At 38.4% G+C, this 20,903-nt stretch overlaps 1 protein-coding gene across 2 annotated transcripts in view; it reads left to right on the top strand.

Annotated features, from left to right (window-relative positions):
- tnfsf10l (TNF superfamily member 10, like) overlaps positions 1–20,903 on the top strand; it is a 28,425-nt gene that overhangs the window by 6,059 nt on the left and 1,463 nt on the right. Inside the window, exons 2-4 of one of the 2 annotated variants that reach the window (XM_036597189.1) lie at positions 2,199–2,348; positions 17,021–17,057; positions 18,579–18,668. In XM_036597189.1, coding sequence (XP_036453082.1) covers positions 2,199–2,348; positions 17,021–17,057; positions 18,579–18,668 — 277 coding nt within the window. Of the gene's footprint in view, positions 1–2,198; positions 2,349–17,020; positions 17,058–18,575; positions 18,669–20,903 lie in introns of both variants that reach the window. The other variant, XM_036597188.1, reaches the window with a different exon arrangement.

Genomic DNA, 20,903 nt, shown 5'->3' with positions numbered 1-20,903 from the left:
AGATGCATAGTGGAGGTACAGTTTACATGGCTAAGTGTTGATGTTATGGCTTGTTCGAGTATAGTAGCATTGCGTCAGGTATTGTTTCAGTCACATGGTTTTAAAGTTTTGGCATGGAAGCAATTACTGGCACATTGTAGTAAACCACACATTGGATGCGAGTCAACATATAACAATCCAACTTTTCCTTCAAAAGGATCACTGTCTGGCTACTTCTTTTCATTTTCTCTGGTTTGAACTTAAGCAAGTACAAACGATGGGATTCGTAATTCAAGTGTATGGTAGAGGGGCTCTTCGCTCCAGTACTTAGGACAAGCCTACCAGACCTTAACAACCATGACGAAAACCACAAATCCTAACCTTAAGAACCTTAAGAAAACCACAAAGCTAGACTCTTAAAGCAGGAACATCATTGTGCTCTCCAGATGTTATGATTTTGTGCTAGTTTGAATTGTCCAAATCATATCCTTAACCACCACACAAGTATCTGCAAAGGTTGGAATTAAATGAGTGCCTCATTTCCCGTGACTGTGCCTTGCACAATGCAGGGCTCCAGTGCTTTTATCAAAGGTCAGCCGCCCTCTCCCAAGTACAACCCACCATGACGGCACCCATAAAACTGGCCCTGGATCAGTCCGGCCTGCTTTATGTACATGTGCCCCGCATGTCGGAGGGGAAAAGCCCCTCATTAACTGCCTGATTCCTGCTGCACACGTTAACATCATGGCGAGAGGGGGAAAAAACCTACACCCTGCATGCCCTCTCTGTCACGCTCTGGAGGCAACTGTTAAAGAATCATTAAGAGCAAACACCAACCGTGACGCTAAGCAATTTCTGACTCAAGGCTTCAAATTGCATGCAGAGCTCCTTAACTCAAGACCTAGATCGTTTGCAAAGATTCAGGATTAGCGAACGTTGGTCTGGGAGGAAAAGGGGGTAGAGGGAGAGAGAAAAAGAAATGGGGAAAATGTAGAGGAGGCCTTGCTTCACAGCAAGGTCACTTAAACTTGCCCCATGAGAGTGTACTTCTCCAGCTGGCTCAGAAAACTTTGAACTGAACATGTTCTGACGGGATTTGCTACAGCAAGCCCCACAGCGAATGTCCTTCTCCAATCCCCATTGAAAGGGTCAAGGATGGCCTGTGTCCTGGTTTTGACATTCGGCCCCAAGCGAATTGTTTCCTCATTAACCTTCCCTCTGGTCCTGCTCCCGATTGTTATTTGGGATTTCCACATTTTTTCTTGAGTGATTTCCCCATTGTTCTTGAGCATTAACCAGTTCAGTAAGTTCAACAAAGCAGTGGGATTGGTGAATACTTTGCCTTTGTAGTACCTCTATTTCTATAGCAAGTGAAGTAAGTGAAGAGCAAGGCATTCAGGGTGGGTAAGAGGACAATATGTTATTGTCTTATTATTAGCGTAAAATAGGTATTAGTAGCTAAAGTTGCACAATGTAAATTTTTTTGTTAAAGTTGAAAGAAGTTGCATTACTGACTCAGGAGGAAAAAAAAACAGACCACATCGTCCATAAGAAAAGGTCTAAAAAGAAGGTATGTTTAGTTCTCAAATGCAAAATCTACATTATACTGACAAAGATCATTCACTCCATCCTCAGAAGACACGTTCTTCACCAAGTTTTGACTGAGTTCTCTCTGAATATGCTTTCACCGTACTCATAGTCATCAGGTTCATCCACTCAAGAAAGAGGTCAGAAGCACAACCGTCGTTACAAAATGTTCATCCACATGTTGCATGCAATTACACATTACCACCAGAGAGGCCTCCAAATCTCCAAAACGTACATAGTGCAGCTTTAAAGAACAATGAACACTGATGTTTCATTAAAAAGAGATTTAGACGGACTCCCCAGAGGCATAGCCGACTAAAGTTTCACCCTGTTGACAGGAGATCAAAGTTCAAATCTCAAGGAAGCACTAAGAGGCCAAGTGGGAATAATTGTTCATGTTTTATTGAATGTAGTAATGAACAGTGCAAGAAACACTGAATTAACATAGAAAAACATTGTACTCAAAAACTATTCCAACTTATCAAACTTTAAAAAAAGTACAATCACATGATCCACATTTCATATCATGCAAATGTCTTTAAGTATCATTTTATTGTTATATTTTTTTGCATTAATTTCCTTCTCTAGTCAGTAAGATAATTTAATCTTTACTGTGATTGGCCCATTGATAGGTGAAGAGCCAGGGAGTAACAGAGGAACTACGATGCCTGGGATTGCTCAACGCCCTGGACAAAAACAGGGATATCCCCGAGGATCTGGCCCAGCTGTTTGGAGAACCCTGCATTAAACTGGCTGAAGGCATCAAGGCCTACATCTCAAAGGTGAGTCTGCATCATGGAAATAGTGAAAATAAAACAGGCTTCTATGATGCAACAACTGAAGTCAACACATGCTTCCCCCAGAAGGTCCTTCATGAGGTGGCCTAGCTACTAAAGTGACCAATGTCTGAATCATGGTTTTTAAAAAGCTGATTGTTGCACTCTACTCTTAGATAGAATCAGCAGACAGTTTCGAATGAAGTATGCTGTTGCATGAGATAGCTTGTTGTTAGCAGTCATGTGTTCAGGCATGTCATACAGATCTCCAAGCTCTGGAAAAGTGGCTAAGTGACTCACGAGGTGCTTTAAGGCATATCATGCCTGAGTCTGCGCTACTCAGCACTTTACTGAGTGAGTCACCTGCTTGTCCTACTAATGAACCACTCGGTTAGCCAGAATCAGAAACTTTAAGGAAACTGCTTGGACTTCCCCTGCCACGTCTGGTTAGCCATATGTTTCCAGCTGTTAGCTCCACACAAATGAATAAACTTTACCCTTCTGCTTGGGCATGTGTTTTCTTATGTGAATGGAGTGAATTAAAGGGCTTTGCTGAAATGCCAAGGCACACAGTATTACTATAAACAGGATTTTATGTGGTTTGTGCTGTTTTTCTGCTAAAGGTTTCTCCGTTAGCATCACAGGTCACAAGGTGGCAGAGGAAAGTTCTGAACAAGGCTGCCCCCCAATCTTAACTCACAAATGGCCAGGATCCCCTGTCTAAATGTTAATTACACACTTCTATTATCCATTAATAACACTTTAAATGTGAATGTTTACTGTGTAATAGCATTAGGATGTAAGGTGCCTGTGATTTTAAGGTATTACTTATCATATATGGACCATTGTACCAAATTAGTTCAAACAACAATTTAAACTAAACAACATTTTTTTTTTCAAACACCAATTATTAAAAACAATTACATTTACAGACCCGAGGAGTTTACAGGGATCATGTTTATGATCTGTTTAAACCCAGGGCATAAATGAAGATAGCTAATTATGTAGAAAATCATAACTTATAGGGTACTTTCTATTTCTATAACCTCCAAAATTCAACTTGTGAAAATAATTTTTAATGACATTTTTTTCTTGTATTTAAAAAAAAAGTACGATTTTTTATTTTTTTCAAGTGAAGTTGGAAGATTTTCATTCGTCAGAGTTTAATTTTTCAATTAAAAAACATTCTGCCCTACGTTTTCATGTCACTAGTGAAACACAAAGGGTCCTCAGGCAGAGCCTTATTTTAGCCACACCCCTGCATTTTAGAGCAGGAGGTGAGGCTGCATCCTTGGGCCTCATGGCCACATGGTGAGCAGTTAGATCTCGTTATTTTGAAGTAAATGTGTCCCAAAGTCTAAAAATCAGTGTGTAACATTAAGAATTGTCACTACCGAAACACGTATTTTCTGCAATTGAGTAATTTTTTGGGTGTTTTAATGAAAATATGATTTTATTTGTGTAAACATGTTCAAAGCTGTGTTTATTAGTGACGTACTGGCTAGTGTTTTTGAGTTCTGCTCAAAATTAGCTCAAACTGTGACTACCGAAAAAGTCATAACTGAAACATTAGGTAAAGTTTCAGTAGAGTTATGATTGTTTTGGTAGTGTTATGATTGTTTTGGTAGTGTTATGATTGTTTTGGTAGTGTTATGATTGTTTTCAATGTTGAATCATGTAAATAAAATAAACATAATTTAAAACAAAAGGATTTTAGTTTTAAGTCCAAGTCAGTTAAAGTCTGAAACGTGTTTTCAACTCTGACTTGGAACCAGTCCAGTAGAATGATCCACATACATTCTTTAAATAAATTAAAATCACTAAATTAATCAATAAAAATAAATAGAAATGAGGTAAATCAATGTGATGAGCCAATCATTAACCTCAGTGTTATTAAACCTTTTTGAAGGCATGATGAAACTGTACACTGTGCTCAGTAGTGGACATATTTGTGTGATAAGCTTTGCGTTGCTGTAGGACTGGACGAGTGTGTGCATTTCATGTCATGAAGTTATATACATGCCACTAACTGTAAATCACATATACTTGTATGCAAAAGTTTGAACACCCCTAGTCAAATGACATGTTTTGTTGATTTTCTGAATGACAATAACGCATCCTCTACAAGCAACAAACATGGAAAGATATTTTACTGCAATTTTTGTTATGGATGTGTTAGAAAATCAACAAAACATGCATTTCATTTACCAAGGGCACTCAAACCTTTGCATACAACCACTTTATATTTGCAAGATTTTGGTATTGGATTATGGTTAATTGTTGGCTGAGTTCATTAGACAGGTGGCTGTCCTGCTTGTGGGATTGTGAGAGCTGCAGAGGACTAAAGCAAAAGATGAGGGAAGAAAATCATAACTTAATTCAAATAATAAGCAAATCTTTCATGAAAAGTATTAACAGAAGAATTACATGAAGAAAACTGCCAACCAGTAACAACGAGGAACAGTGTGAAAAAAAAAAAAAACTTACAAAGCAGAGTGTTTTCCCATGTGTTTTATGAAGATGTAATCTATATGTATAGAAAATATAATAGGTTTTATGTATTTTAATGTAATACATTACTGAATAACTTTAGGACAGTGCACGTTTTAGATCTGCTCTGTTCTAGGGTATGAAGAGTACATAGTTATAAATAATGATTTGATATAAGTATTTTATATTAGGATTTCCAAACTATTGTTAAAAGCATATGTTGTTTTACTATCCTTGTAAAGAAAAGTGGTGAGAGCGAAACGTTTTGTCTGTTTACCATTGTAAGCTGTAAGCCATCAAGGTTTTTGTGACTGACGCTGTGCATACATACATGTATATAGCATGAGCTCTTTCAGACGCATGCCATAACAAGTACCGAGCATGAGGGGAAAAATGTTTAGAGTCAATTTGCGTGGCACCCTGCTGTTTACTTCAGCCCAACAGCTCCATTTCAGCATACTCGGGAAGTCTAGAAGCATGTCACCCCTCCCAATCCGCTTTTCACTGATATACGCAACCGGCAGCGCAGAGCGTCAAATCTTTCACTACTAATTGGGTGAGGCTGCAAACAATTTATTGGGACTGGGAGTCAGAGGCATTTGGCTGTTAATTCAAAACACATGTGCCACTTCTGAGAGACATGGATGCAATTATGGGCCCCTTAGGAATGCCTGGATCGAGTTAGGGGTCAGTCATTGGGAAGAAGGAAAAAAAACTATGAGGACACAGATCTGTCGTTGTCCCAGCATGGAAAACTAGCAGAGCAGCAGAGAGAGAGAGAGAGAGAGAGAGAGAGAGGGAGAGAGATGGGTTGGATCATATATATAGGTTTAGACGCACAGTTCATAGTGGGGATAACAGAAAAAGCTCTAAGCTCTGTGTGAATGTGTGCTCTGTGCGTGTGCCTGTGTGAATCAGTGAGTGAGATCCAGAGTCAGATTGAGAAAAGCAGATATACTTTACAGTACACATGAAGTGAGAAACAGGTCCAACCAGCAGGAGGAATTAGAGCAGCAGAGAGAGAGAGAGAGAGAGCGCAAGTGAGGAGTGAGATAAGTGAAAGAGAAATATAAAGAGAGAGAAGAAACGGTGGGAAGAGAGAGATGAAGAAGAGAAAGAGAATAAGTAGGGGAAAGAGAAAGAAAAATCGAATGAGTGTGAGAGAGAGAGAAAGAAAAGAATGAGAGAGAGGAGGGGAGAGACAAGGAGAACATGTGAAAGAAACCGAATGAGAGAGAGAGAGAGAGGCGAGAGAAAGCCAACAAGTGAGGGAGAAAGAGAGGAGGGAGAGAAAGGGGGAACAAGCAACAGAGAGTAAGAGAAAGAGAAGAGTTAGAGAGAGAGAAAACAAGTAAGGGACAAAGAGTGAGTGAGAGAATGAGAGAACAAGTGGGGGGAGATAGAGAACTTGAGGGAGGTAGAAATAGAGAAAGAACAAGTGAGGGAGAGAGGGAGAGTGAGAGACAGAGAGAAGGAGAGAAAAAAGAGTGAAAGGGAAAGAAAACAAGTAAGGGACAAAGAGGGAGATAGTGAGAGAAAGAGAGAAACAAGTGAGGGACAAAGAGAGATAGAGACAAAGAGAGAGAGAGTAGTTTATTAAGCGTAAGCATTCAGAATGTTGAGAATGCCAGTACACCTGGTAGTTATTACTGAAGAATGACTGAAAAAAAAAGCTATCTCGCTCTTACATATTGCTAACTATAGCTGGCTGGAGACTGTACAGGGGTCTGGGGGCAGCATGGAGATGTTGTTCTAACGTCCCTTGGACCCAGCACACACAAGTACGCACACACAGACACACACACATAAACACACCGTGGCCTGGTCCATTGTTACTCTGTTGCTTACCGTGGCCTTCAGTGGGCTTTGATGTAAGGCCAAGGCAGAGAGAGAGAGATCAGATTTGGTCAGCCAAAGTCATATCCAGAGAGAGTTTGGTTCACAGTTTATTCGTTTAACAGACGCCTCTGTCTGTGGAGACTTACACAAGCAGGGGCAGTGATAGGCCAGTGGAAGTGAGCAGTCTTAGATACAGGACAGCAAGGAGCGAGGCAAATTGCAGCGCGGCTGGACCCGAGATAACATCAGCATTCCTGCGCCAGTAAATATCATATGCAATAACTCCACCTGAAAGAGAGCGGGGGCAGAGGAGGAGCTGCCAAAGCCCTCCGAAAATCCCTAAATCCAGGCTCAATTTCCCTCCCCACTCAATGGGACTTTTTGTCCCCCCGTCGCAGTCCCACGTCCATCTCGGATTCACCTAATGACTCATTAAATCAGAGTGCAAGCATTCCGTCCTCAGGCGTAACCAACTCAGAAGCAGCACTGCAGCACCACCAAAGATATAAAACCAAAATACCACAAATGATCTCTTATTTATGATACAATTAAGAGTTGGGAAAAATTAAAATCATGATACTTGCAGATGTTATTGTGATATTTAGTTTGTATGAGGTTTATAAGTAAAATTATTTTCTTTAAATTCAGCAAATCTAAAAATAAAACAGGTTTATTTACAGGCTCTTTATAATTGGTATAAATTTCTTTTTTATGGTATAAATTTTTTTTTACTTAGGCCGGTCACAATTATTACATAATCACTTGATTGCAATTATTTGAGATGATTGCAGTCATTTTTCACAGTTTTTAGCTTTCATATGTTGTTGTAACAAACAGAAAGTCAATTAAGTACATTTTTATCAGATGAGTTGAGGCAAATGCATGTGAATAAAAATAAATGCATTTGTTGAGACACAACAAAACTTACAAAAAGCTAAAAAAGATTTGATGCTATAATACCTTTTGAGGGCAATGGTGAGGAATTTTTGTTTATTTGAGCTCGGGCTGTTTCTGTTCTCAGTTGGAAGCTAGTAAGTCCCAGCTAGGTTGCAAAAAAGCTAATCAGCCAATTTGGCCTTTTTAGGCTTTTACTCACATACAATATCTGCATACTTGCATTGCAATAGTTAAATATAATGAACAAAAGAAGAACAATTCAATTGTGAGTCACAATTGTATATATAGTGATGGTCGCGACAGGCCTAGCATTACTGACAATACCCATGATATAACTGTAAAAGCATATTGTGTCATACTCTATCACGATAACAATAGCATATCATCACCGTTAGATCTAAGTAATGCTCAAAAATGGCCACAAGATTCCAGCACAAACACAAACCAAATCTCTCTGTGTCCTCCAAACATTATTCTTTGTGTCTCTGTGCCTCACAGGCTGCTATGTTAGAATGATGTGGTGGGGCAGACAAAATGTATTTATTATAGAGAGAGAAAAAGAGGGATATTTTTTTCCTTTCTTTGTTTCAGAAGATGAAGGGAAAGAAATGAACTCACAATGAGGGAGAATGTGCATGAGGCCTGGTAACGTAAACAAAAGAGATGCTTGAGAGAAAGAGAGAACGCGAGTGGGGGGCATAAAAGTTAGAAGTAGGGAGAAAAAAGGGATAAAGAAGGAAAAAAAAGAGCAGAAGTTAATAAAGTGATGGAGCCCGGGCCGGCTGGCGTTCTCGTGTTGCTCCGTTGCGGAGTGCGCGATGGCTCACCTCCTGCCAAAAATGTGCAGAGCGCTCGGAGCTGGTATTACTTAGAGTCAGATTTCACCAACCCACTACAGTGACCTTCTGAGAGAGAGAGCGAGCGAGAGAGAGAGAGACAGAGAGAGAGAGAGAGAGAGAGAGATTTAAGACAGTTCTAAAGACATAGAAGCCACCATACAATTTTCTGTACTGCCAAGACCGAAGACAAACTCACATCTTTAACGCTCCTCATTAACTGTTGAAAAGTCAAATAACCACAAGTTAAAGGGAAAAACTGAGTAGGCAGCAGATGAGGAGAAGAGACGGGCGAAACCACCGATTTACAGACTACACGGTACAAAGTAATACCGAAGAAAGTATCTCAATACTGATATTATTAAAAGACACAATGTGTTATTTTTTACACTCTTTGTTACTAATATAATCAGTTTCAGGACTACATATAGTCAAATTAAAACCTCATGATTACATTTTTCTCCAGTTTTTTGAAACTACAGCTGCCCTTTACATTGTGTAAACTAGAGATGACACCATACACTTTTTCTTTTCAGATATCAATACTGATACTGAACCTGGTCCAGTATCCAGTAAGGCAGGGTTCCCACAGTCTTATAAAGTCTATTAAAGTTACAATAAAATTATATGATGATGCCTTAAAATTGTGTTGAAAAGATGTTAAACTAATTCAGAATATTTTGCCAAGCAAAAATATTCAGCTGACAGTGGTCTGAAAGACTATACAAAGAAAAGAGAGACTAGTTAGTGGAACTAACTGGTGACTACGGCATATAATGCATATATCTAAGTCTAATTCCAATTTTCAACCTGTCTTTTTGAATGAAATACACATTAATACGTTATATTCGAGGTTGCGTTGCTGTGCAGTGAAAATGGTACTTTTTTATTCTAAAAAATCTTGTAAGGTTTAAAATAAACTAACTTTGAATTTGAACATCTAAAAGTAGGCTGTCATATTCAAACTACTTACTGTACAAGAAGAAATATAGCATACCAACAATAGCATTCCTTGTTTTTCCCACTGAAATCCTGTCCAGCATTTTCTACTGATATTAGCTTGATACTGATACCCACTGATTCTGATATGCAGTCTCTAGGGTGAAATTTCCACCCAAAATGGCCCATATAAGTAGTAAAAATGACATTTTACATTAACATACATGAAAGTTAAGAACATTTTTTCAAATATAGTCACCATTTCAGAGGTACAAACTTTTACTAAAACAGCAAAGATATACAGTGGAATGAAATAATGAGTGAAGTAATTAATTAACAAACCTCAAAAGGATGCTACACTTTGCTCTCTGTCTGCACTGCATCAGAGTGACTGTCATGGGTATGAGGAGCAAAGGGGGTCCATTCAATTTTCTCCACTCCTCCCTTTCTGTATTGACATTTTTACAGTAAACATCAGAATCAGACATATTACGCCCTAGGCTGTCCCTAATGAGGAGAGCTGTGCTCTTTAACTGTAGGATGATGAGGAGAGCATGGTGAATGCTGTGCTCTTTAACTGTAGGATGGAAGACTATTTAAAAAAGCATGGTTGATACCCAGCGTCCAACGTGAGAGCAGCACTGGACTGCCTCTGCTGAAGTGAAACAGAGGACGGAGGAATGGGCCTCAGCTTGCAGCCAAGAATGCCAGGAAACTGCATCGACCCAAACACACACACAATATGTGTACACTCAAGCATGCATGTGTGAGAAAGAAGGATGTGGAGTACAAGCTCCTTTAATCTCTGTTAGTGTGTAGTGTAAGAATGTGTGTGTGTGCTGCTCATGTGCTTCTGTGCGTGTGTTTGTGCGGTGTGTACGTGGTATCCATCTCAGATCTACCAGTGTGTGGGTTCATCCTACAGTGCAAAGTCTGTCGGTTTATTTATTGACATTTATCGTTGACTTGTTGAACATCTTCTTAAAGCACAGCAGCAGTTACTTATTAATGTCCTTCCTTGAGGCATAAAACACTGTGGAGAAGGTTTAGTACAACAGAAAAAGCTCTGGCTCCAACCTCCAACCACTCTCATATTAAAGTATTGGATTGCTGTATCTGCTGGACTCAGTCGGGGTAGAGGCTAATAGTTTTCTCAATGCTGTGTGCCTGTGTTTGTTTTTGTACATTGTAAGACAAAAATGTTCTGACTTTGTAGGAATACAGGCGCAAGTCGTCATGTCAGAACCAACAAAATGCTCCAGTAAAAGTGCTTTTAATGAAAGCTACATGTTTCATTGTTTAAAAGTGAAGGACAAAATAATTAAATTGTGGTTTAGGTAAGATTTAGGTTCAGAGTTAGACTTAATGTTATGTAATAATTCTTACAATGTATAGATACTTAGGTGCATATAACATACATATGGGACATATTATTATTACATATAAGTTCGTATGTATATATAATACACATATAGATACTTACATACAGTACTGTGCAAAAGTCAGAAACCAACCTTGATTTATTCTATTTTCAGTCAAAATGGCCATTAGGTCACTTTTCACTTTCAGGGAAAAACACAGAAAACATGTTTAACTAAATGTCATATAAAATACTCAGTGTTTAGTATGTATCTGTTACCTTTATTAAAGATTCCATTCTTTTTGTGAAAGAAATCTGCAGGGATGTTTTTCTAAAGTTCAGTCTTAGGAGTTGGTTGCTTTTCTGCTTCTTATAATAGAAGTCGTCTCAAACACATTCACTGATGTTGAGGTCTGGTCTCTGGGGTGGTCAGTCCACTGTTTTTGAGAACACCAGCAACTTTTTCAGCAAATGTTCTTTTCTTTCTATTCCCTTTTCTCAGTAACAGCCTCTTAACAGCTACACATCCTTTCAGACTCATAGTGTTGAGTTGTCTTTTACGGTGGAAGGATGGACAGACACATGGATTTTTTCAGATCTTGATTTTCTCCTCTCTTTAAGATAAAAGTACTGTTTATCTGATGGTGAGAGTTTTTGTGGTCTATCAGGTCTTGCGTGTTTTTTTAGCAGTCACATTTTCTCTTTATCTTTTTTTTAACTCTTTTAACTTTTTTTTTCACCTATATTCTGTTGACTTCCCTCTTCCTTATTCAGGTCTAATGTTACGTCTATGTTCTCAGAAATCTCTCCTGAAAAATGAACTTTAATGGCCATTTTGACTGGAGTTTAAATAACTGAGGAATGGTCCTGGATTGGTCACTGTACTGTATGTAATACATAGGAACATGTATAACCCCATGTGCTGACAAAGTACAAATACAAGTGTCTTTGTGTGTCCTCCTCTTGTTTCTACTCCCTGTAATGAAGAAGAAATGCATCCTCTGTCTCACTGTCTCTTTCTTATTTGCTCTTTCTCACTTTGGGGTGAAAGGTTTAATGCTGAATTTGTTTACTGTTATTGCTGGGGCACATTTATAGTTCTGACTACTGCCTTCATGCTTTGGAGCCTGTGTGTCTGTCAGTAAGGGCTGTTTCCACCTACACACACACACACACACACACACACACACGCACAGATTTAGCCTACTTGTAGACCAAAAAAAGGAGTTGGTGAATCCCCGTTGTCTGTGTAATTTCCTCTAAGGCTGGACTCAATCCGGCTCCACAAAACCTGAACTAAGAGGTGCTTAACAAAGTCCCTTGAGTCTAAACCAAGACAGTACAGATATATAGCACAGAGAGCCTTGCCATTCGGAAAAGCTGGGAGTATTAAGACGTAGAGAAAGGAGCGATTATTCAATGGACTGGGTGATTTACATGATGTAATATAACACTATGAAATAATTTGGGAAGCTATCCAAAAGGGGGGAACCTTGAACACTTATATCATGTTTTTAAGGAAGTTAAACTCAATAGTAAAAGACAGTACAGCCCCATAGACGCACACTATCTCTGTATCTCTCCCCCTCGTGTTGTCGCACACACACACGACATGTGACATCGGTGCAGTTAAAAAAGCGTCGTTAGATTGGTGTGATCTTTGATCTGATTGGCTGCAGTACACTAATAGTGTATTGTTATTCTTATTTTTTATAACAGTCTTTATCAGTACCATTTGTGAAATTGGTGCTGAGTCAGTAGAAATAAATTACATCAGGGGAGCCAAGCTTTCTTAGTGTTTGTTCAGAGTCCAGCACTGTTTTGTTTTTTTCCTGCTCCGGCTTCAGTAGGTGTTAAATGAGTACTCCAGCATTTTTCACTGGCATCTCCTTCAGTATACTCATGCTGATTATTCTTACAGGCAATAATTTTGAGTTGTTTCTTTGTACGTAGAAAACAACTGAAAACCTATTAATTCAGAACCCAATTATAATGAAAGCTAAGGGGTAGTCGCTGAATGCTGTGATTATATATAATAAATACATATAACATGAGGCAGTGAATCTCCCTTTTCCAGATGATATGGTACACATCTTGATACATAGTTTGTACAGTTAAACGAGTAACAATTCACCACTTGATTCGCTACTGATCCAATAGGATTTGGTTCAGTGCCGATACGATTCAGTTCTGTTTCGGTTCCTGTTTTGACTCTGTAAGTAACAACAATTTTAAAACATTTCTTCACTTTATTTTATCTGAGAATTTGTACTACAGTACATTAATTCTGTCTGTACTACATTACTTAATGTCATATGTTCTCTCAGGGGTGGGCAATATGGCAAAAAATGATGATATTTAAAGCCATTTTTCGTGATATGTACCACAGTATTTTGACACAGACACAATGCAATGGTAGTGTCATTGAAAAACAGCCATCAAGCCATCAGTGTTTTACACACTGCTGCGTTTTACACAAAGCTTTTGAGTTAGAACCACAAAACTTTGCAAGATCATAAAGCGTATATAGTTTTCATACAGTGTTCATTCAAATATGATTTTTTCCCATAGGAAATTAAAGAATCATTTCTAATACCACTCAGGATAACAAAGAAGCCTAGAAACATCTTAGCAATTACCTGGGATGCTGTAGAAACGGCCTATATGTTAGCAACTATCAAGCCAACTTGTTCGTTCTCAAACGTTCCCCCTTCTAGCTCAAAACCTCTAACAGGTCTTGGGATGACAGAGAAATGAGAGAATGTCTTATCAAAGCTGTTCTTATGAAGTTTTATCCAACTTTGGAACACTGGAGCAACAATAAACTTATTCCAGTTACATTCTCTAAGGTTTTCTGATATCCAGTTTGTGATCAGGTAGGACTATGTGAAAGTACTACACTGGTAAGAAATTACTATAAATTCTTCCCTCTGGAAAACTAATTCCTTTTTGAAAGAACAAATTATACAGATTTACAGCTCAGTTTACAAATAACTTTGACTGAAGGGTTCAAAGTGTTCTACCAAATTATGTGTTTTGTTTAAACGCTTGTTCTTTTCGAAGCACATGGAAATGCATCAAACGTCCATAATAATTAAACGTATGCCACAGTTGTGGCAGATAGATTAGGTTGAAAAGCACTGGAGTATTCCTTCAAAGTAGGGACGTCTCCTAGCTATACTGGACTCCAGCCATGCAGGACTGCAGTTAGGCTGCAGAAAGGAAAGCATGGGTCAGTCCTCCGTCTGTCCTGTTGTCTCCGAAAGATTATGTCACATTAGAGAGTGCGTGGGCGCTCTCAAGTCTGATGAATGGAGAGGCCGCAAAGCGCCAATATCAACAGAGTCTCCGTAGCTGACTCGCGCAGCGGGCTGAAGGCTAGACGAAGGAAAAGGAGAAAAAAGTTGGAAGAGGGGGGAGTTCTGCATCTGGAAGAGGGAATATAAACAGATAAGAAAAGAACGGAGCCATAAAGAAGGACTGATATTAAACTTTGCTTAAGGGAAATTGCATTCATTTAATCAAACTCACTTAGAAATAGAACAGAATAAAAAATGTTTACATTAAGCCTATCTACTTGCTTTCTATATATCCAGTGGAACCTTCGTTTACAGTAGTGAACAGATGCTCCATAACTCAAAGACATCACTATGGAGCATCTGAAAATGACTATATAGCGTACAGTATAATAACGATCATCATGAACTAGTGCATTCTGCCGAAGTACAAAGAGCTAAAAATGCTGCAGCCTTGAAAATATTTATACCAGTGAGCAGGAGTTGAAAAGAAATGGAAACTACAGTCGCTGTAGTATGATGTATGAGCTTATACTTGCAGCTTTTGTAGGGCTGCCACTATTGATTATATTAGTAAATGAGAAATCTACCGATTAATTTGATGATTAATCAAGTGTGGCCGACTAATAAAAATCAACGTAACTGAACAAATCATGCATGTACTTTCAAAGATTCCAAAATACTTCATGTAGAGATGGCACCAATCCAATACCAGGTATCAGTATCAGGCCTGTATCAATAGAAAATGCTTGATTGGATATCAGAGAAAAAAACCCTGTAAAAAATCACTCACATTGTATCATGTCATGTTGTTAGCTAGAGTGCTGTGCAAAAGTCGGAAACGACACTTCATTTATTTCATTTCCAGTCAAAACAGCCATTAATTACAAGCTATTTATTTTTCAGGAGATATTTCTGAAGAGATTATATATATAAGATAATCCACACATAAGGAAGGGAAAAGTCAAAGGATAAAGAGTGAAAAATAGGAGCTTCCAAAACTGGAGTTAAAAAAACTATTAAAATATGTAGGGAAAATTTGACTCCCAACAGCCGTGCAAGACCTGGTAGACCAGCAAAACGGTCACCATCAGATAAACAGCACTCAAAGCTTTCATCTTTGAGAGAGAGGAGAAAATCAAGCTCTACTCTTGCTCCAGATCTATCTATCTATATATCTATCTATATATATATATATATCTATCTATATATATATATATATGTAAGTCAATGGAATCAGACTTTTTTCAAAGTGATATTGGTCATTTCTTTTGGTCCATTCATCATGAAATTTACACACAGTGTAATGAACAACAGGTATTTTCAAATTATGTCAAAAACTGAAAAATGACAAAAATGGAGATACGAGGTTCGCCAGGGTCCGTTTCAGTGTGTAACAGAGATCAGTGTGAATTATCACCATGCAAATTGTCTAATAATCATTGCTAATTTATCAACATTGTACATTTTAGTCATTTTTTATTCAAGTTTAATGAAGAAATCATGGCAGCTGTGGTTAGTTGTGACTCTTTAATTAATGTGCTTCATCTTGTGGACTGAAAGGGGAAGAAAAGCAGTTTCTAATCCAGCTTGGAGGAGTTGCTTCACTAAACTATGTCAAGCTACTTAGTAACTTCTTGAAATCTGATTAGGCGCTGAAGAAATTCTTTAGCTCTTGTGTTGTGTTTTTGAATGTTGCTTTTCAAGTCGCACTCCTCTTTTGTTTTCCCACCATTGTGTGCGTGGTCAGGACTGGACATCTGACACCAGCACACTGAGATTCATGTGTGTTTCAGAAACACACGTTTCACAGCATTACGTCATGCATTAAGGTCGGCATAACTCCAAAAAGCTTATTTCCAGACAACTGCAAAAAGTTATGCACGTTTTGTTTTTTGTTTTTTTTTTTATTTCAGTTGTGCTTATGACCAAAAGTGGACATTTATGTTTAAAAATAATGTAAAATTTCCCATTCAACTATATATTTAAAAAGTCATTAAGCTTCTGATTGCTTTAATCTGGTGTTTCAGCGCAGGGTTAGAACAAAGTTAAGCCTGGGACAGGCCTCGAGGCAGTGGAGAAAGCCCATTATGCAGAAGGTTGCTGGTTCAAATCCCGGTCAGTGTGACAGGGACAAATGAAGTGGATAGTGGAGGGTGACTGGTTTAAATATGGCAGTCACAGGTTACTGCAAATTTGCCCTCAAGCAAGGCAGCCCCCCAAAAGTATTTCCAGCTTTTCTGAACTACCTCAGGCCCCAGTTTCCCCAGGCCAGCTGCCAAGAACCTCATAATAATGTGGAGTCTTTAAAGGGTCCATGTCACAGAGAGTCTCACTTTAAGTAAAAGAGTTTGATGTGTTCAAGTTTCAGAATGTACTGTTCACTCCTTAGTCCATACAGTCCATATATGAAAACTAAGCTGTTTTGTTACATCACAAAAACACATTTACATAAATCCACCTATTCAGCCTACAGCAGTTTAGTCCTGGTCATTCACACTGATGTTAGTAGAAGTGTTTCAGCCTGAACTGCTTACTGAATGAGGCACAATACAGGAGAGCCAAACAGAACAGAGGTCATTTACACATATGAGTTTTAAAAGCACCATAATGATAATAGTCTGTTTAATTATAAGGATTAAAGAGAGGCTGGATAGTCAGGGAAAAAAAAGAGTTGAGGCTGTTTTTGGTACCACACAAATGTCATACGTGGAAAGGGAAAAAAGGGAGTCCTATTTCTGCCGTCTAATGGACACTAAAATGGAGTCCTACTTGTTGGATAACTTAAGATAAAGCACAAGTGTATGCAGTAATGGAGCATGTGTGAGAGACATGAGGCAGAAAGTGAGGGAGGGTGAAAAGGCACGCAGGAAACTGAAACATATTGTATTAGGTTACATAAAGCCATCTGTCAGAAAGGAAACTCAATAAGAGCAGATAACATGTCTTCAGACAGTTTATGATTACCAAGAATCTGATGAGTCATTTGGTACTAACAGGATATTTTTATGTCTGTCACAGGTCACAGAGAATATCATCTCCAAACACACATTACAAGGTGAGTACCAGACTGCTGCGTGTGATTATTAGCGGTGGGAATCACTAGAGACCCTACGATGACACTAATGATACTAAAGCCACAGTATGCTTCTACTCCAGTTTTTAGAGATTGTTGATCTGCTAAGTTTTGTCAAAGTCAAAGTGTCAAAGTGAACTTTATTGTCATTCAGACTATACAACAAGCAGGGCACAGCTGAACGAGATTGCGTTTCTCCAACTCCAATGTGCAAAATATACATAAATATACCATAAAAGGCAACTCCACATGGACATGCTAGACAGCATAGACAGACATAAAACATACTAATATTGCACATGGTAGAGAAAAAATATTGCACATTGTTCTTAGTGGTATTTTTGTGATGTGACATATAGAGTTATATTGTGATTTATTACTTGTTATGGCAAATTTAGCTCCAAAAGAAAACTTTGTTTTTAGTTTTTACTATGTTATCTCACTGAAGCAAAAGCAAAGTAGACAAAACAACATAAAAGACTTCCTCTATATATTTACACATTTCGCAGATGTTCCTATTTAGAGTACTTTTGCCCACAGACTCTAACTGGCATATTGCAGCTGTGGGAATCAAACCATATGTGGAGTGATTGTGTTATTCACTACATTATCCAACCATTGCTACTGATAGCACCAGTGACAGAAACCTTGGTCTCACCACCAAGAAAAAAAGACTTCATAAGCACCGTCTTCTAGACTTAAGCCATAATTGAGCTGGATTTGTTTTACTTGGGGAGGTTCTGTAATTGTAATGGTGATTACTGATGATATCCATGATTTAAATCCACTACGAAACTGAAGTGCCTGTAGTTTTTACAAGTATGCTAAGTAAACATTCTGGAGCAAATTACTTTCTATAATTCAACAAACTCTGACTCCCCTCAGTAGTAACAGTCCTGTTCAAATTGACAGTATTGTAATAACAAAAAATAAAATGGAGCTTGATTCGAACCAATTCCTTAATCCACACCTTCATGACGAGATTACTGAAATCCACAACATTTTTGGCGATGGCCAAATTACAAGGATAAGGAAAATGTAATATCTTGAAAGTACCTCTCGCAAGGCAATGCATTTTCTGTCTTGCTGGGTGGCATTTGGTCAGTTGAGTGAACCCACTTTACTAGCCTAATGTTAGTCTGTATGCCATTTAGCTGCACATCTTGTTGTTATTGTTCGGAAGTGTGGCACATAACGCTGCATAATGCTGACGTGAACGTCAAATACGCACATATTACATTATCAGACCTCCTCTAGTAAAACTAATCCAACTTGAGCAGAGTTTAAGAAACAATGGTGTCCTATTATTCCCACTAGTGGGCTTAATATAAATGAAAAGTATTAATAATTAAATAATGAAATATTGATATTTGGGCCTCCACCCCTAGTGAACCTGCTGGTTTGGATGTATTGAAAATTGTTATTTGACATCCTGTTATATCACTTTGGTTTTGGCTGATGTGTTTGAATTCTGCACTGATTTTACTCTGTCCTCCCCAGAAGCAAGAACCATGCCTCGCACTTACAACACAACAGGGTCTAAATTTGTGACACAGAGGCCGTCGGCCCACCTTACCCTCAGCAGCCTACAAGGTGAGCTGTGCAGCTCTGCTTTTTTTCTGTCTATTATTCTATGTAGGGCTGCATGATATGGACAATACACTAGTATTGTAATTGTTTGATACATATCAAGATTAGAGCAGGCCGTGCAAAATTAAAAAAACACATTGGTAAAGCAGGAATGTGATGTGGTTACAGATTAGCCTGTGTTATTTTGACCAAAGTAATTTGGTCCAATACTTTTCTTGGAAATTAAGAATGCCTTGATTCATCGAAACACCCACAGAAACCCGTCTGGTCAAGATGTTCACGGCACACAGTAAAAACATTGTGATGGGTTAAAGAGCTCATTTGCATGTTGCAGCTTTCTGTGATATCAGTATTGCCCAGGTCAATATCGTGAGAAGCATTAAAGGGGAATTGTGCCTGCATGATTCAATTGTTCAGGTGTATACAGAGTCATTTAGAGTGGTCTGATGTGAAATGGTGCATTATAGAGAAATTTACTGGCTCAGTCTTCTTGATAATGGTGGTGATTGGAGCCGGGGGTTACAATGTCTACAACTCAACTTTAGCCATTTTATTCATTATCCAAAACAACCAGTAAATCTACACCTCTTCTAAATTTTTATATGTTGATAATGGTAAAATAGTGATAATCCTAAAAAAGCCACATGCAGGGCATTGTTGTTTTCCCTGGATGTACCTCTCTGCCTTTGATATATTTAAAAACATACATTTTAATCCATGCCTCTGGCTTCAGGCAACATACTTATAACCAATTTATGATGTTTCGAGTCTTAAATTGGTTAGGATGTCTGGTTCCTATCACCACCACCGTGAACAATTCTGACTCTGCAATTTTCTCTAGAAAGAAACATTTCACATCAAACCACTCTGAATGCCTTTGTTTACATTTTACAGATTTAATTTAATGCATACATTTTGAAAAATCAGGGGAATTCCACTTTAACAAACAATATATCATGCAGCCCGAATTCTGTGGGGAGAAAAAGAAGCATATGTAGGGGGTGTATTAAAAAGTGTTAAATGAAAATAATCTAAAAGTATATTGAGATAATGTAGTTATGGCTCAAGGGTTAAGTTGCAGTCTAACCCTTTAGTTATAAGAAAGCTTAATAGGTGATCTATGTAACCAGGAAAACCATAAAAACAAGAAGGACAAGCCAAATTGGCTCAGTTTTTACAGCGTGAGTCACAAGTGTGATCATTAAACTAGAAAGCAGTTCACAGCACGCTGCAGTTTCTTTCCCCTCCAGTGTTTTCCTGTTTGATTCTGAACAGATGCACCATAACTCAAAAACATGACTACAGGCATCACTAGATTACTGTATGCCATACAGTATAATAATGGATCACTCACAGATGTCATAAGCTGACGTATTCTGACAAAGTACAAAGAGCTAAAAACGCTGCAGTGCTGAAAACATTTACATCACTGAGCTGGGGTTGAAAAGACCGGGATATTCTAGACATCTGCTGCTCATCTGTGGCCTTCTTGTCCCGTCCCTGTCAGCTTAGGGGAAAGATACATTAGGATTTAGGAATATGAATCAATGGCCAGCTCTTATCTAATCTATTGATCTTCAATGAGGAATGTGACTCTTTATGTTTGTATAACCTCCCACAAGCCCCTTCTCTGTCCCCCACACTCCTTCCTCAGTCTGTTCCCCTTGTTTTGTGCAGGACATACTTCTTTCTGACTCCTATATATCTATACCTTCCTCTAGCTACTCGTCATTAATACACGTCGCTTCCTTATTCTCATCCCTCCTCTGTCCTCCTTATCTCCCTGATGTGCTTCTGTTTTTTCACTTTTCTCTGCACTTGCTTTTTTCCTTCTAAAGTTTGCTTCTTTAGTTTTGCACTGGAGGTAAGAGGCTAATGTAGTTAACAAGTAATGGAAGCTTATACCTCACTAGTTAGCATTGTGCAAACTGCTTGCTTAAATCAGATGTTAATTAAACTCAAATGTACATGCTTATGTGGTAACTGTGGTAACGAAAATACTTCACATAACTATAAAACTGGAGTAGCAGACACCTTGAATTTAGCCCATTCTTTTGTCCATTTTTATAGACAGCGGTAAGTCAAAAAGTGTCAGAAACCACACAAGAAAGTCTGTTTGAGATTACTTAAGAATAGTTTGGATGTTTAGGATGATTTAGGCAGTTTGCACTGTGCTATTTAGTGTGCATTAGCTTCATTACTTGTTAGCTAGATTAGCCTCGTAGCTATGGTGCAAAA

This window comes from Colossoma macropomum, unplaced genomic scaffold, assembly GCF_904425465.1.
Source record: "Colossoma macropomum unplaced genomic scaffold, Colossoma_macropomum, whole genome shotgun sequence".
Taxonomy (NCBI): Eukaryota; Metazoa; Chordata; class Actinopteri; order Characiformes; family Serrasalmidae; genus Colossoma; species Colossoma macropomum.
This window is presented reverse-complemented; position numbering and strand designations above follow the sequence as displayed.